The 17467-nt window shown below is 50.0% G+C and overlaps 2 protein-coding genes, 1 long non-coding RNA gene and 1 pseudogene across 20 annotated transcripts in view; 2 read left to right on the top strand and 2 right to left on the bottom strand.

The window, feature by feature from the left end:
* Positions 1-12549, top strand: part of SEPTIN3 (septin 3) — a 28527-nt gene extending 15978 nt beyond the window's left edge. For 2 of the 4 annotated variants that reach the window (XM_054543528.2, XM_024240003.3), the window contains 9 exons: positions 1149-1277; positions 2374-2455; positions 2786-2923; positions 4707-4824; positions 6721-6816; positions 7816-7915; positions 9446-9497; positions 9777-9870; positions 12080-12549. In XM_054543528.2, coding sequence (XP_054399503.2) covers positions 1149-1277; positions 2374-2455; positions 2786-2923; positions 4707-4824; positions 6721-6816; positions 7816-7915; positions 9446-9497; positions 9777-9870; positions 12080-12145 — 875 coding nt within the window. In that variant the 3' untranslated portion in view covers positions 12146-12549. The remainder of the gene's footprint in view (positions 1-1148; positions 1278-2373; positions 2456-2785; positions 2924-4706; positions 4825-6720; positions 6817-7815; positions 7916-9445; positions 9498-9776; positions 9871-12079) is intronic. The other 2 variants (XM_054543529.2, XM_054543530.2) reach the window with 1 other exon arrangement.
* Positions 4302-13911, bottom strand: LOC129052678 (uncharacterized). Of its 2 annotated transcripts, none has more exons than XR_008517789.2 (2): positions 13757-13911; positions 4302-4807 (listed from the first exon to the last, which is right to left on the bottom strand). It is a non-coding gene; the product is annotated as an uncharacterized LOC129052678 (long non-coding RNA). The 2 variants fall into 2 exon arrangements; XR_008517788.2 differs by lacking the exon at positions 13757-13911 and adding an exon at positions 6356-7821.
* Positions 13912-13915: 4 nt separating this feature from the next.
* The window catches only part of WBP2NL (WBP2 N-terminal like), a 59889-nt gene continuing 56337 nt past the window's right edge, over positions 13916-17467 (top strand). For 13 of the 14 annotated variants that reach the window (XM_054543537.2, XM_054543536.2, XM_054543544.2 and 10 more), the window contains exon 1: positions 13930-14074. In XM_054543537.2, coding sequence (XP_054399512.2) covers positions 14013-14074 — 62 coding nt within the window. In that variant the 5' untranslated portion in view covers positions 13930-14012. Of the gene's footprint in view, positions 14075-17467 lie in introns of all 14 variants that reach the window. The other variant, XM_054543540.2, reaches the window with a different exon arrangement.
* Positions 16144-17225, bottom strand: LOC103888982 (ADP/ATP translocase 2-like; annotated as a pseudogene).

The raw sequence follows: 17467 nt of genomic DNA on the forward strand, positions 1-17467 counted from the left end.
TGACCAGTGGTTTTCCTTTTTTTTTTTTTCTGAGACGGAGTCTTGCTCTGTCGCCCAGGCTGGAGCGCAGTGGCGCGATCTCGGCTCACTGCAAGCTCCGCCTCCCAGGTTCATGCCATTCTCCTGCCTCAGCCTCCTGAGTAGCTGGGACTACAGGCGCCTGCCACCACGCCCGGCTAATTTTTTGTATTTTTTTTAGAAGAGACGGTGTTTCACCGTGTTAGCCAGCATGGACTCTATCTCCTCCTGACCTCATGAGCTGCCTGTCTCGGCCTCCCAAAGTGCTGGGATTACAGGTGTGAGCCACCGCACCCGGCCTGACCAGTGGTTTTCAAATGCTCTTTAGCTGTGAAACTTTTCCTTGAAATGAAATCTTCTGCAGATATGCATCTGGAAAACAGGTGAAAGGGAGCCATAGCGAAGGAAGTGGATGCAGAGGCCCTGCCTGCCCAGCCTCCTCCTCCTCCTCTCACAGTGCCCTCTCTGGCATGTATCTTCACAGGACACTAAGGCTTCTGGGAGCACAATCTAAAAACCGCTACACTAGAACAAAGAGTGGATATAGAGCCAAGATGTTATTTGGGTTCGAGTTCCTGGTCTTGCATGTATTAGTTACATTGCTCTGCACATATTTTGTTAGAAGAGGATTCATCTCTCTAGGACCACCTCAACTGAGGATAAAGATAGTTCTGCTTCAGGGTCCACAAGGCTGATATAAAGATGAATCTGGCTAACAAATGTGAATGTACAATATGCACTGTGAGGCAGTATCAGGATGCAAAGTCATTCTATTTTTCCTTTTAGTATCATTAAAAAGTGAAAACCTAAGCAAAAAATGGAATCACAACAAAACAGAAAACCATGACACTAGACGTATGCAGAGGGTGTCCCTTTTCCCAGTAGTCCTGTGGCTCTGGGAAGGAGAGAATATGGAATCCAAGTGATGTTTCCCCAAGGCCCTCTGCAGTAAGCAGGAAGCCATTCCCACCTGCCTGCAATCCTCACTCAGCCTGGCCATCCCCCAGTGAGTGGTCAGACAAGGTGTTGGCCTGGATCATGGCTCTAGAATTCTGTAAGCTTATGGGGAAGTATTAGGCTCAGGAGGTGGATGCAGAGTCTCCCTACCTCCTCCTCCTGCTTTGCTGTAGGCCAGAGTGGACTGGGCAAATCAACGCTGGTCAACACGCTCTTCAAATCCCAAGTGAGCCGCAAGGCCTCCAGCTGGAACCGGGAGGAGAAGATCCCCAAGACAGTGGAGATCAAAGCTATCGGGCATGGTGAGGACCAGGCAGGGACCCTTATGGGCTTTGTTCAGTGAGTGCCTCTGCTGGAAAGGGGAAAGAATGGGGCTTATTGAAGAATAAGACCAATAAAAGGCAACCTTAAGAAAGAACAGACTTCAGCACTGCACTCTGAAGCAAACTCCTTAGACTGCAGGTTCAGGGAAGAGAGAGCAGGGAGCTCGAATGGAAGGAGGTGAGATTTGAGGTGGATGATAAAGTACAGGATTTAGACAGGTAGAAAGAGGTAAGGAGAGGGCAAGTATGGTGGCTCATGCCTGTAATCCCAGCAGTTCGGAAGGCCAAAGTGGGAGGATCGCTTGAGTCATGGAGTTCCAGACCATCTTGGTCAACACAGTGAAATCCTGTCTCTTTTTTTGTTTGTTTGTTTTTTTGTTTTTTGAGACGGAGTCTTACTCTGTCTGTCGCCCAGGCTGGAGTGCAGTGGCGCTATCTCGGCTCACTGCAAGCTCCACCGCCCGGGTTCACGCCATTCTCCCGCCTCAGCCTCCTGAGTACTTGGGACTACAGGCACCCACCACCACGCCTGGCTAATTTTTTTGTATTTTTAATAGAGATGGGGTTTCACTGTGTTAGCCAGGATGGTCTTGATCTCCTGACGTCATGATCTGCCTGCCTCGGCCTCCCAAACTGCTGGGATAACAGGCGTGAGCCACCGAGCCTGGCCTGAAACCCTGTCTCTTAAAAAAAAATTAGCTGCGTATGATGGTGCGTACCTGTAGTCTAGCCATTGGGGAGGCTCAGGCGAGAGCATCGCTTGAGCTGGGGAGTTCGAGGCTACAGTGAGCTGTGATCGCACCACTGCACTCTAGCCTGGGTGACAGAGTGAGACCCTGTCTCTTAAAAAAAAAATAAAAGAAGAAGAAAAAGAAATGAGTAGAGAGGGTATTCCAGATTCCAGGTACAGGGAACAGCATAAGCCATGATATTGAGATGGAGAAGACCCTAAATTTGACTTTTCCAATAACTGATCCTGAAGAAGAGGTCTGGGTCCCCCTAGCTAGTAGGCTGCCAGGTACCTGGGGTCAGCTGTAGGACTGACCTCTCTGATACATTTTCTTTTCACCCCCAGTGATAGAGGAAGGTGGTGTCAAAATGAAGCTGACCGTCATCGACACCCCAGGCTTTGGAGACCAAATCAACAATGAAAACTGGTATCTGTCTGCCTCTGAGATCTTTGCCCTAAAGACTCTGCTGGGAAGATACTTACTATGGTGCAGATTCATTCATGTTGAGAACCATCTGCACCCTCCATGCTCTGTAGTTCCCGGTAGCCCAGGCCAGGGCCCCTGGGGAGCTCCACCCCTGCTAACTAACCATCCAGGAAAGCCATCGGTGCGGGGGCTGAGGGGGAATCCAGCAGCAGGTATCCTAGGCCCACCAGGGAATGACATGAATGTAAGGAGATTGCTACCAGATCATGCCTAAGCTGAACCCTAGGTCTTGTTCTTCTGATGCATCTATCTACTTTCCCTCCCCATCAGCTGGGAGCCCATTGAGAAGTACATCAATGAGCAGTACGAGAAGTTCCTGAAGGAGGAGGTGAACATCGCCAGGAAGAAACGCATCCCTGACACTCGTGTCCACTGCTGCCTTTACTTCATCTCCCCCACGGGACACTCGTATGTACCAACCCTACCCCTATTGCCAGGCCTGGTCTGGTTCGCATCATCTGTGCCCATTCTGGATTGGATGATCCATACGTTGACTCAGCTAGGGAGGGCAGATGGGCTGGAACATAGTCATGGCCCATGACCTTGGGATTCCCCAGACTTTCCACGAGGAAGTTTGACTTTCTTGCTAGGAGGTTAAAGCTGTCCAACATCAGCCACCAATATCTGCCCACTGGTGTCCCAGCAGCATGGCACAACTGTATCAGCAAAGAGGACTTGGTGAATGTGAGCAGAGGGCACTTCATTTATTCACCAAATACCTGCTTTGGAAAAGAATTGGAGTTGAGGGGAGCAGCAAGAAGGGTGAAATAGGGCAGGGCAGGGCTCCTGGATTGGGGCTGGTGTTTGGAGGGTAGGGACCCAGTTGTAGGCATTTAGAAAGTACCAGCCTGGAGTGAGGCATTGTGTATCCAGAGATGAAGGCCAACCATTGTCATGAAGTACTATCTGATAGGCAGAATAAGACACACACAAGCATGTTGGGAACTCTGATTGTGAGTGACGGGTGGGCCCCATGAAGGAATTGTTGGGAACAGGCAGAGGATGGAGATCCTAGGGGGCAGGCCAGAAACCTTCCTGCAGAGACAGGGGGAGGGGGGTCCCATAACATTACTAAGCCCAGCTGCTGGGCCATAGTTAAGCTCTTCAAAGGATGGCACAAGCAAGGTAGGCCCCAAATTTTCTAGGAACCAGGCAGTGATGGTAGGGGGAGGAGAGAGATGAAACAAGACCCCTGGGCTAGGCCCAGGAACTCAACAGAAGGCTGGTTTTATCCCTCCCTAGGCTTCGATCCCGTGGTCAGAATGAACCATCAGACAGCCTGACTTAATGAGTCCCTGAGATTGCAAAATAGAGCCAAGTTGGGGTCTCAGAGCCTGAGGTAGGATGGGGGATAGACTGTCACATTGTGGGAAGGGCAAGGCCTCCAGCTTGGCCCTGCAGGACTAATTCTGGGGGCTAGGAGGAGACCTGTCAAGAAGTAGTCTGATAGGCAGAACAAGACATACACACTAGGCATGGTGGCTCTTGCCTATAATCCCAACACTTTGGGAAGCCGAGGCAGGAAGATTGCTTGAGTCCAGGAGTTCAAGACCAGCCTGGGCAACATGGCAAGACATTGTCTCTACACAAAATTTAAAAATTAACCAGACATGGTGGTGTGCAACTGTGGTCCCAGCTCCTCTGGAGGCTGAGGTGGAAGGATGGCTTGAGCCCTGGAGGTCAAGGCTGCAATGAGCCAATGACCATATCACCGCACTCCAGCCTGGGCGACAAAGTGAGACCCTGTCTCAAAAAAAAAAAAAAAAAAAAAAAGACACACACAGTGTTGTTTTTTTTCGTTGTTGTTGTTTGTTTTTTGTTTTTGAGACAGACAAAAAAGGAAAAAAGACACACACGCACAAGGACATATGAGTAGAGACAATAGTCCACAGATGCTCCCAGGAGAAAGAAATCCCTGAGTCAGAAAAGATGTCATGAAGCAGTGGTTTGTGGGGGGCTTAAAGAGAGGCAGGATCCGCATGGGGACCGAAGAAGAAAAAGGCAGGTGTTGAGGCTCCTCGGCAGATGGCAAGGCAGTGGGGCTGTGTTGGAGAGGAGAGGTAGCAGCCTCTTGGCTTCAGCCAGATGCCCAGCCCAGTGCTCTTCTCCTGTGGGTGTCCTGGAGTGGTGGCGGTGGCTGAGTTGGGGAGGGCAAGGTGGCTCTGATGATCCCGCCTTTTCTGTGCCCCAGCTTGCGACCTCTGGATCTCGAGTTCATGAAACACCTCAGCAAGGTTGTGAACATCATCCCTGTCATTGCTAAGGCTGACACCATGACCCTGGAGGAGAAGTCTGAATTCAAGCAAAGGGTGAGAAGGCCCCCCTGTCTTCTTTTCCTGTTCCCATCCCCTCCTTTCTCTCCGCTGGGTTCAGGCCATCTCCTAGCCCTCATCATTCTGCCTTCACCCCCACCCTCAACCCTCCCCCAATTCTCCACCCCAGCCCCCTTCTTAACCATTCAAGAGGCTGAGGTTGGTGGTATCTGGGGACTATGATGAAGAAAAGATGGCGCAGCTCCGGGCTGCCTTCTTCCCACCCTCCAAACCTACCTGTGAAGACCACTGAATACATGTATCACTGTGAACATAAGAAATCACTCCTCAAACGTTAGCCTAATTGAAGGACTAGACTAATTGACTAATTAGTGAGTCAGCTGGCCACTAGTCCTCACTGGCATCTTCTCTTTTTTTTTTTTTTTTTTTTGGAGTCTCTCTCTGTCGCCCAGGCTGGAGTGCCGTGGCATGATCTCGGCTCACTGCAAGCTCCACCTTCTGGGTTCACGCCATTCTCCTGCCTCAGCCTCCTGAGTAGCTGGGACTACAGGCACCCGCCACCACGCCTGGCTAATTTTGTTTTTTTCTTTTTAGAAGAGATGGGGTTTTACTGTGTTAGCCAGGATGGTCTTGGCTAGTCTCGATCTCCTGACCTCGTGATCTGCCCGCCTCGGCCTCCCAAAGTGCTGGGATTACAGGCATGAGCCACCGTGCCCAGCCCTCACTGGCATGTTCTATAAGCTCAGCCCTGTGCTGGATGTACAGGGTTGGGGAGGGGGGATTTGAGAGAAATGAAAAGACAATTGCTGCCTTTAAGAAATTTACAATCCGGTTGGGCGCGGTGGCTCATGCCTGTAATCCCAGCACTTTGGGAGGCAGAGGCAGGCGAATCACGAAGTCATGAGATCAAGACCATCCTGGCTAACACGGTGAAACCCTGTCTCTACTAAAAATACAAAAAAATTAGCTGGGCGTGGTGGCAGGCGCCTGTAGTCCCAGCTACTCGGGAGGCTGAGGCAGGAGAATGGTGTGAACCCAGGAGACGGCGCTTGCAGCGAGCTGAGATCGTGCCACTGCACTCCAGCCTGGGCGACAAACCGACACTCCGTTTCAAAAAAAAAAAAAAAGAAACTTACAATCAGCTAGGGGTGGTGGCTCACGCCTGTAATCCCAGCACTTTGGGAGGCCAAGGCGGGTGGATCACCTCAGGTCAGGAGTTCGAGACCAGCCTGGCCAACATGGTGAGACCCCATTTCTACTAAAAATACAAAAATTAGCTGGGCATGGTGGCATATGCCTGTAATCCCAGCTACTAGGGAGGCTGAGGCAGGAGAATCACTGGAACCCGGGAGGTGGAGGTTGTAGTGAGCCAAGATCGCACCACAGTACTCCAGCCTGGACAACAGAGCAAGACTCTGTCTCAAACAAACAAACAAACAAACAACAAACAAATAAAAGTTACAATCAAATAGAACAGTGAAGAGGTCCTGGATGGTTTCCTGGAGAAGGCAAGACTTAAGTCGACCTTGAAAGAGAGCAAACAGTCTCGGAGTAGGGGGAGCCTCACCTTTCTTCCTTCCAATCAGGAATATAACATGCAGGGGTCTAAGCACTCCCCAGAGGGCTCAGCTGTGCTGCTTGTGTAAATCCCAGTCTCGCGGATCCTGAGATGAGCAAGCTGGTTGCGAGGTGCCTGGGACCTGAAGTTGCACCTCCTGGCCTCTTCCTCCTCTCAGGCTAGGTTTTAATTGTATAGCTGGGGCTTGCATTTATTCACCTTCTTCCTGCTCAGGGTCTCAGAGTTCAGAGATGACTGTGGATTATCCAGGCTGGATTTGGCTCTCTGCCCTCAGCTCACGCACACAGGTGCACACACCCCTCTTTTCCATTACCCTGACACTTGACTACTTTGTTTCTTCTCCTCGCCTCTAGGTTCGCAAGGAGCTTGAAGTAAATGGCATTGAATTCTACCCCCAGAAGGAATTTGATGAGGATTTGGAGGATAAGACGGAGAATGACAAAATCAGGGTGGGTGCCTGGGGTACTGCTGCTCCACTGATGCCCCCTTGGGACCTCTGGGATGTGTATCGTGCACGTCCTCTGTCTTTTCCCTTTCTGTACTCCCCCTAACCTTGCCTGACCCAGACCAGAAGTGACATAGGGGGATGGGGAGGACTATGGCCCTGGACTGTGAACTCACAGAAGGGCTCCCTGTACCCAGAAAGCCTTCTATCCTCAGACCACACAAAAGCCTCCTTTTCCCCCACAAGTTCTGGCAAAAACAGTATGTGGGGTGATGGGAGGGGCAGCAGGCAGGAAGAGCATCAGGCTGGGGTCCAGGAGGACCTATGCTGTGGTCAGACCCTGCTTTAGTTTCCCGTCTATGAAATGCAGGGGTTAGACTAAGTGAGTGGCTTATAGGCTTTTACCCCCACTAGAATAACTTAAAAAAATTAAATTGGCTGGGTGTGGTGGCTCATCCCTGTATCCCAGCACTTTGGGAGGCCTAGGTGGGAGAATCGCTTGAGCCTAGGAGTTCACGACCAGCCTGGGCAACATGGCAAAAATTTATCTCTACAAAAACTGCAAAAATTAGCCAGGCATGGTGGTGCATGCCTGTAATCCGAGCTACTCGGGAGGCTGAGGCAGGAGAATTGCTTGAACCCAGGAGGTGGAGGTTGCAGTGAGTTGAAATCATGCCATTGCACTCCAGCCTGGGCAACAAGAGTGAAACTCTGTCTCAAAAAAGAAAGTACAAAGCGCTTTGCAGCTGAAGGAGAGCTGATTCCTGAGGCTAACCAGTGAGGCAGTGGTACAATTGGGACTAGACCCAGGACTCTTGAATCTCAGTCGGGTGCTCTTTTCAAGAGACTGAGCCTTGCCCTTGCCATCAGTGGTATCTCTGAATGAGCATCAGAAGTGTGTGGTTCAAGGCTAGAGGACCATATGCCGTCCTGCTCCTGAATGTCCATGTTGTTGGAGGATGATGGTGCACATGTGTCTGGTTTGTGTTTCTGCCCCGTACAGCAGGAGAGCATGCCTTTTGCCGTGGTGGGAAGTGACAAGGAGTACCAAGTGAATGGCAAGAGGGTCCTCGGCCGAAAAACTCCATGGGGAATCATCGAAGGTAATTCACTGCATCTTCTGGAAGAACTGGTTGCTGATCAGTTATTCAGTCCCATTTATTAAACATCTATAGATCAAGGCACTGTCTCAGGACATATGAAATGAATGCCAGCCAGATTCTGCCCATAAGGAGCTTACAGTCTCATTGAGAAGGCAATGCTCACAGGCAGGAGTAACAAGAGACTGATTTAGCACCTGACTGGGTGGCACTGACTTGGCGCATCAAAGGAGTTCAGAACACGGAGAGATTAGTAAGGCCTGGAAAAACTGAGAAAGGTTTTCACAGGAAGGGGGATGTGATCTGACAAACTGCCGGAGGGTTGTTCAGGTGTTGCCATTTCCATTTTATTATGAATGGATGTGACCTTGGGCGGGTCTTGATGATTCTGAAAGTGGTCAAAGAATCACTTTAATGACTTCATTCAATATGATAACCCTATGAAGGGAGGAGAGCAGGTGCTCCTGTTCTCAGAGTATAAGCTACCAAAGCACCGGAAGCTCAGGTTAAAAGCCTTGTCCAAAGTCACATAACTTGTTAGTGGTGAAACTTGATTTCAGACTCAGATTTTTTTTTTTTTTTTGAGATGGAGTCTCACTCTGTCATCCAGGCTAGAGTGCAGTGACGCAATCTCAGCTCACTGCAACCTCTGCCTTCCAGGTTCAAGTAATTCTTCTGCCTTAGCCTCCCAAGTATCTGGGACTACAGGTGCGGACCCTGATTTTTGTATTTTTTATTTAGCCCAAAAAATTAGCCCAGCTAATTTTTGTATTTTTCGTAGAGATGGAGTTTTGTCATGTTGGTCAGGCTGGTCTTGAACTCCTGACCTCAGGTGATCCATCTGCCTTGGCCTCCCAAAGTGCTGGGATTACAGGTGTGAACCACCATGCCTGGCGATTTTATTTTTATTTTTAATAGAGGTGGGGTCTCACTGTGTTACCCAGGCTGATCTCAAACTCCTGGGCTCAAGTAATCCTCCTACTTTGGCCTCCCAAAGTGCTGGGATTACAGGCATGAGCCACGGCACCCAGCCTCATGTCTTAATCCTCATTCTGTTCCAACAGTGCTTGGCCAATGATTTGCAAATACTAGGTATTCAATATATGTTGAATTGGATTTGTCATGTAGTGCATGACCTTTCTAAAATGGCTTAATTATTATTTTCTCTGTGTTACTTCCAATCGGATTATAAGCTTCGGAAGAATGGGAAGTGTATCTTAGGCCTTGGCCAGTTTCTCAGACTTGGTATTAGTTTTCTCTTCTATAAAATGGTAAAAATTATAGTCCCTCTTGGCTATTATTCCACAGCGTCTAGAAGGATGTTGTGCCCATTGTAGCTGCTTAATAAATATTTGTTCAATGAATCAAATCCAGTACACCCAAGTGAACAAACCTCTGGAAGGGTTACAAAAAATAACCTGTCCCATAGCTTTCTCCTAAATGCCTCCGTGACCCAAACAGAAGTTCACCTCCTGGGTGTTGCTGTATTAATAAACTGACTACTTGTTTTGCTTTGTTTTGTTTTGTTCATAGTGGAAAACCTCAACCACTGTGAGTTTGCCCTGCTTCGAGACTTTGTCATCAGGTAAGATGTCTCCCCTCCAGCTGTCCAGATAGCAGGTTGAATTATTTGGGGTCAGGGTCTATCTGTTCAGATTCACCTCCTGCATCTCCAGGTCTCTCTGACAGAGCTTTCTGCTCCAGTTCCAACTCCTGTTGCAAAATGGAAGGGGCTGTAGAAGAATCCTTAGCTCCTGGGAGTGGGTCCCATTCAGTGGGTCCAGTCCCTCGAAGTGATGTGTGTCACCGCCTCCTCTTCCTGCCCCTAATTGCAGCCCTCTTCTTCTCACCCTGTGTCCTCTAGGACCCACCTCCAGGACCTCAAGGAAGTGACACACAACATCCACTATGAGACTTACAGGGCCAAGCGGCTCAATGACAATGGAGGCCTCCCTCCGGTGAGCGTGGACACAGAGGAAAGCCACGACAGTAACCCATGACGACCACTTCTCTGTGTCATCACACATACCCACTTCACACACACACATCCCAAATACCACCACCAACCACCTTCTTCCTCTCAACTCTGTCCCACAGGCCTGTCTGGTATTTGTGGAGCATCTTGTCTGTGTGTGTGTGTGTGTGTGTGTGTGTGTGTGTGTTGTGTGTGTGTGTTGTGTGTGTGTGACAGAGAGAGAGCAAGAGAGCCTGTGTGTGTGCATGCAGGGGTGAGGTATTTTCACTGCCCTCCCTGGAGAGTCCCTTGTAAGTTTGGCTCCTCCATGCCTGTCCATTATCTGTCTCCTTTCCTTGTGTCCCAAAACAAAGCTGTTTGCCTCACTCAGGAGATCTGGGGGAGGTTTCATTTAAAAGTGTTGGGAACAGGTGAGCCACAGGCAACTCTTCTCTCGGAACCTGCACACAAACTGGGGCTATAGAGATTCTCCAAGGACAGATGGCAGTGGAGCTAGACCTGAGTAGGGGGCAGGGAGTTCAGGACAACCCTCCCTGTAAGTTGGGGGTGGTCTGGGGGTAAGGCTGGGGCTTCCTGGGAAAAGGAAGGCCATGAGAAGGCAGAGAAGTAGGCCAGAGCTGGCTTCTTGCAGAAAGCATCAGTGCCTACAAGTGGAGCTCCACCTTTCAGTCTGTGTCGTGTTCAGTGTCACAAAGCTACCACCTGTCACCAGAGCCTACTGCTGCTCTCCACTCAACTGGCCTCTGCTGCCAGGCCAGTGCCTGTCTCTGCTTCCGACTTTGTCTTCTTTCTCCCTTTCCCTCCCTCCCTCATACGTTGCTTTCTCTCCCTCTCCTGCCTGTCTCTGACATCTCTCACTTCCTTTTAGATGAATCTACTTTAGGTTCATTCCTATATTTAGCATTTATGCCCAGTCTACTTCCAGAAATGACTTTAGACTGCCTTCACATAAAATCACAAAAGTACAGGACAGTACAAACTGAGATTGCCAGAGAAATTTGGGCCAAAGAAAGGAATAGGAAAGAAAGTTTCTGTAGTCAAGCACCGGAACAGGCCCTGAGCTCATAGGCAGCCAGCGTAAAGAGGGAAACACAGTGAGTTATGCAGTTCCCAGTGTCCAATTAAAGGAAGCACACATGCTAGTCACGTGAGACAACCTTTTATGGGGACATCAGGTTCTAGAACTAATTCTAAAGAAGTATCAGAAACAATATACATTATTTGTCTTTCTTAGTAATTTGGCTTCAAAGACAAATTTTTGACCACACCTCCCTTTTCTCCGTCAGACTTCTCTCCCTTCTAAGCAGGCTTCTCTGTTGCTCCATTTGCCTCATACATACTAGACCTCTCTTTTCTATTCCCCATCACTTTTGTGCTGCAGCTAATTATATTTATGTCTGTCTTTCTCTATTTTTCCCTAATTCCCTCTCCTCCTGACTCCTGTAGACATTCCCAATGATACCCACCTTCATACATTTAGGCTTTTCTTGCCTTTCCCTGAAGCCCTGTATTTATTAATGCATATATTTCCCCTGCTTGTTGTACAAGTAAGTTACTCTTTTCCTTTAATCTGTAAGATTCATGAAATTTGGGGCCGGGGAAACAGTTTAGCCTTAGGGAAGGGAAAACACCAAGTGAAACTGTTTACAATAACCTCATACAACCTCCTGTCCCATCTCCTGGTTCAGCCTAGGTGTTTCACTGGTCCTCTATGAATCCCAGCACTTATAATCCCAGTCTTTTATCACTCAGGTGCTAGGAAAAAAACATAGACTCAAGACCCAAGATTCAATGGACCAGGAGAAAGGGGGGCGGTGATCAGGTCACCGGTGACCCCAAACCTATGGTCTCGGTCTTTCCTGGAGGCTGCCAACCCAGCCCTCATCCTCCCTTGCTCACAAAGTTACAGGGTAGGCACCTGTCAGGATAGAACAGCAGCAGCGCTACAGCCCAGAGGTTATACATTTCAACAGAACAGGGATCCTTGGCTGCTGTAGAAGCAGTCCTGTATGGAGACCTTGGACCAGCAGGAGAAGATCTATGGGCATGGGAGGTGGGCGTTGGAAAGGCTGAGTAGGAATGGTGCCTGGCACCCCTGAACCATGATCTCAGCCTCCCTGGAGAAGGTATTTTATATGTCTGCTGCCAGCTGCTGGTCTCCACACCCTCAACTGTTCTCAACCCCCCTGCAGGGAGAAGGCCTCCTGGGCACTGTCCTTCCACCTGTGCCAGCCACCCCCTGCCCCACTGCTGAATGAAGGCCATTTCAAGCGCTGCTTCTCCCTCCATTCCTCTCAGCTGTTATTGCTGCAGGGCCAAGCCCTTTTTAGTGCTGTGCTCGTCCAGCTCACCACCACAGCCCCTCTCAGCCCTCAATAGGTGGGAGGGGCCAGCTGCCTCTTTAGGACAGTTGCATCCTCCATTTATCCAAACCACTCCTCTCCTCCCAGTGGAGTGGTGTTCTGCCAGCACTGCCCTACTGCATCATCTGTGTCAGCCGGTCTTAGCCCATCTGCAGGGTGAAAGAACTCATCAAGAGCTCCTTCTGCCCTTGTAAGCCCATCCCAGCTACTTGTAACCATTTCTAAGGGCAATGGCATTGCTCCCTACCCATTCATCTGCATGAACTACTCTTGGCTTCCTTAAAGGGTCAAGAAAGCAATTTTTCTGCTTACTAGATTCATTGAGATCAGCTGTGTGAGCCCCAAAGTGGGACAAGGGTGTCTCCTTCATTACTTAAAGGTATTAATGAGGGTGGGTCACTACAGTTGTTGGGGAGCAAGGGCTAGGATCACTTTTTAAAAAATCACCACTTGTGGCTGGCCCAGAGTGCGGTTGTACATCCTCCCCAACTCATAACGCAGCCACTGAGGAAGAGTGGTTTTCCTAAGAAGACATTGCTGGAGTTGACTTTCTTCTGTCCAAACAAACAAACAAACACTAAACACACACACACAAACCCCCAGAAACCCACAATACGTACACGCTAAGGAAAAACTAGCACCCTTCTGTCCACTCAGCAATAAGAGGGATCTCTTCCCACCTACCCTACCTACTCCTACCCCCAACCCCCTTCCCCATTAATGTGAGTAATGAATTAGCCTGACCACAGGTGGTCACTGTAGGCTAATGGAAAATACCCAAGGGAGGGCAAAGCCCCCCCCCCCCCATCAGATGCATGAATGTTTGCGAATGTTGACTGCCACTGCCCCACATGCTGTGTCTTTATAGAATTCCCCTTTGCCCACCCTCTCCCTGTCTCCACCTGGACACAACTTGCTCAAAGGCTGGTGACTTGTGGGCCATTCATCTACAACCAAGTCCTGATGGAGCAAGAGGCCCACGCCTAGGGGATGCAAGAACAACCCATTTCTTAAATGTTACCAGTCCCAGCCAATCTTATGGTGACATCACAGTTAAATTTCCCAATTGAAAACAAGCAAACAGACACTCAAACTGGTCCTGTAATTGTTGCTAGACTTTATGTGTTGTACAACTAAACATTGCTGTTTGAACAGTAACTGCCTGGCCTGTCTTATTTGTGCTCCTTGACCAAATCAGCCATTATGTCATCTCACCCATGTGTGGAGGGTGAGACTCTCTTGGTAAGAAATAGCCACAGATATTAGAGATGAAAACACTTTGTGAGGTCAGTTCATCTTCAGTTGGCGTGAGGTCGGGCCTCAGTCATTATTTTCTAGTGTTTCATATCCAAAGTGAGTAATGGATGGGAGGTTGAGGTGGGAAGATGGCTTGAGCATGGGAGGTTGGAGGTGCAGTGAGCTGAGATCATTCCTGACGGTACCAACCCAAGTTCATACCTAAAGGCAGGGGGCTAAGGGGGCAGGTGAGGTCGGGAGGCCACTCACCTATCACTCACCCCTTCGCGCTCCGAGCCAATTCTCAGGGCCCGCCCCTTTCTCCCCTTTCTCCAGTGGGGGCCTTTATCCTGACTCCGCCCCGTCCCCCGCCCCCGGCACTGCCCCGTCACGTGACCCGCTCTCGCTCCTCCTCCTCCTCCTCCTTACGTCATAATCTCTGCCCTCCCCTTCAGAGCCGTGCCCCACGGCTCGGCGCAGGTCCCGCCCCTTTCCATCTGCGGGGCGGCAGGAGGCCCGAAGCAAGATGGCGGTGAATCAGAGCCACACCGAGAACCGCCGCGGGGCCCTCATCCCTAACGGTGAAAGGTGCCTGAGGGGAAGCACGGCGTGCTGTCGGAGGAGAGGAGATGAATGGGATAGACACGGCGGCTCGCAAACTCTGAGCGAATCAGGGACTTTGCCGCCTTTTTTGGGCGCGGCGCTCTAGCTCCGCCCCCGACTGTTGGGAGCGCGCGCCCCCTCACTGGTGTTCTGGCATGTGAAGGTGGCGGAGGCCGGAACCCGTGGCCTCGTGCGTTTGAGGGGCGGGGGTGGGAATGCGCCTCTTCAAGGCGCGGGGCCCAGACGCGTGTCTCCTCAGGGCGGGGTGGGGAGGGGGTGCGAGACGCGTGTCTCCTTCGAAGAAAGGCCGGAGCTGACCGGCGGTCGTGAGCAGCCGGGGGCCTTCGGTGGCAGCGCGGCTGCCCTTGGGTGCCTGCGACTTTGTTGGATGAGGACAGGTACTGGGTGTGCATCTCCTTCTACTCCCACGAACAAGGTGTTGCACTTTGGTAAGAGGGATGAGGTGGTGGAGTGTGGATCATTCTGGAAAGATCTCAAACTGTTGTGGGGCTTCTCCTTGGACCTCGGAACTTTCTAAAGCCCTGTTTCCTCCTTGCTCCAACCAGGGAGATGTCTGCTTTTAAAAACAAAAGATTGAAAAGATTGAGGCCAGGTGCAGTGGCTCATGCCTCTTATCCCAACACTTTGGGAAGCTGAGGTGGCCCAGGAGTTTGAGACAAGGCTGGGCAACATAGTGAGACCCCATCTCTACAAAAAGTAGAAAATTAGTTGCCATGGTGGTGCGCACCCATAATCCCAGCTGCTTGGGAGGCGATGGTAAGAGGATCGCTTGAACTCAGGAGTTCCGGCTGCAGTGAGCCCAGATTGTACCACTGCACTCCAGCCTGGGTAACAGAGCCAGATCCTGTCTTAAAATAAAAGATGGGACTGAACAGATGCCTGGGCACAATGAAGCACTGTTGGTCGCAGGAAGCTGTGGGGCTTACACCAGTTGCTTTGCTCCTTGCGGTGCCTGCTGCTGGCCCCTGAGCTCTCTACTGGAGCAGACTCAGCCAGAGGGGTGCCCATCTCCACCTTCAAGGTACACTTGTTCACTAAGGCCTGACTCCACTGCGCTCCCCTCTTTACCTCACACGCCCCCTTTCCCGTTTCCCACGTTCAATCTCCCGCGCTGTGCAGTTCTAAATTACGCTCCTTTCTGGGCTCTGACTTGCCCTCAATTTCCTTTTCTCCCAACCAGCATTGAAACTCAAGCTGGATGGTGTGCTTGGGGCCAGCACACTCAGGTCGGTTTGAATGCAGTTGTCAGGAAGATCGAAGTAGACATTACCACATGCTGATATCCAGATCTTTCTTCTCTCTTTCCTTCCTCCAGAAAGTTTTCTTGACAGATTTATATGGGCCTTAGGGGTTGTATGTCCTCACCTGCTTCTTACGTACCTCTGCTGCTTTGTTCCATTTTGTGGTAGATGATTGCTCACCACTCTGACAGTGGTGTCCCCGTGAGCACTTACTGAGAGCCATTTGAGCACTTGTCATTCCATGGTGTGAAGCCTTTTCTTTTCTTTTCTAAGATATTTTTGTTTCTCCAAATTTGTTATTTATTAGGAGTGACTGAAATAAAAAACATAATTGAGTCCCATCATCATCATCATCATCATCATCATCATCATCACAGAAATCGCTTTAAGAGAAAATGGTCAGATGAATATTATTGCTTCCCATTTGCAACCAGTAAATAGTTGCCACTGATAAATTGACAGCGAGGAGTCTGTCAAGAATGCTCAAGATAGCCGGGCGCGGGGGCCCACGCCTGTAATACCAGCAGTTTGGGAGGCCCAGGTGGGTGGATCACAAGATCGGGAGTTCAGGGCCAGCCTGGCCAATATGGTGAAACCCCGTCTCTACTAAAAACACACACACACACACACAAAAAGCCGGGAGTGGTGGCGGGTGTCTGTAGTCCCAGCTACTCAGGAGGTTGAGGCAGGAGAATTGCTTGAACCCAAAAGGTGGAGGTTGCAGTGAGCCGAGATTGTGCCACTGCACTCCACCCTGGGCAATAGAGGGAGACTCCGTCTCAAAAAAAAAGAATGCTCAAGATATGTTATATAATACAACATGCCTGTTCAAAGGGGGAAAAATCCTAGGAAATAACTTACATGTACTTCTTGGTTTCATCATACAAGACAAGCACAAAAGCACCACCCATGCCTCTGAGAACATTGGACCATGCACCCTTGAAAAAAGCTTTGCTTCCTTCATCATGAGTAATCTTCCTCCAGCAGTCAAATGTGCCTGTGTACATGATGTCAGTTCCTTTGCATCCTGACAGCATCATCATGCAGCGGCGAATGGTGTTAAATGGATAGGAAGTCCAGCAACGGCAGTGACAGTCTGTGCATCATCCAACTGATGACAGTGTGAGTGTTCTTGGGATCCGGAAGCATTCCCTTTGCAGTGTCATAGATACCGAAGTAGGCAGCAGGCAGCTCGGTAGATAATACCCTGCACAGACACGTTAAAGCCTTGGTACAGGCTCTTAATCCCATCAGATTTGTAGATCTTAACCAGGCAGTCACTGAAACCTCGGAATTCCCTTTCAGCTCCAGCTTTGCCCACATCAGCTGCTACACGAGTATGGGCAAAATCAGGAGGGTACACAAAACACAAGGATGTGGCCCCAGTGGCACCGCCTGATGCCAGATTCCCTGCAAAGTAGCACCAAAACTGGGACCTCTTGTCCACACCACCCAGGAAAATGTGCTTGTATTTATCTTTGAAGGCGAAGTTAAGAGCCTGGGTGGGGGAAGTATCTGATGACATTGGCCAGGTTACCGCACCAGAAGGACAGGACTCCATGCTCTTTGGGAATACAGACCATGCAGTCTCTAATGCCCTTGTATTGCTTATCTGCAGTGATCTGCTTGCTGGCATGCTGCACCTGTAGCAGCAGCTTGACCTGCTCGATGGGTGCTGCCGCTATCTTGGAGATGGCTGTGGCCACTCCACCTGCCAGGGAGTCCTTGACGAAGGACACAGCAGCCTCTGTCATGTTGAAAGAGGAGGTAGGCAGCTGTGGGATGGGACTGGTCCGGGAATCGGCTTTGACTCCGGGGCTGCCTGTGAAGTCATTTCTAATTTGGTGTTTGGGTGTCTTCTCACTCGGGCTATGGGTGTCTCTCTACTTTGCTGCTTGTGTGTTGGAGGAAGGGAAGGAAGCATGTTTTAAAAAACAAAACACAGAAACGCTGATTTTTGTCGTCCTTTGAATTACCTTTATGGGATCCATTTTGTGCTCCTGAATACTTAATAGCATTTATTGAACACTATTTCAAGTACTGTTCTTAGTTCTAAGAGCTTTATACTGTAGTTAAAACCACTTTACCGGCCAGGTGTGGTGGCTCACGCCTGTAA

The sequence above is a fragment of the Pongo abelii genome, chromosome 23 (assembly GCF_028885655.2).
Source record: "Pongo abelii isolate AG06213 chromosome 23, NHGRI_mPonAbe1-v2.0_pri, whole genome shotgun sequence".
NCBI lineage: Eukaryota > Metazoa > Chordata > Mammalia > Primates > Hominidae > Pongo > Pongo abelii.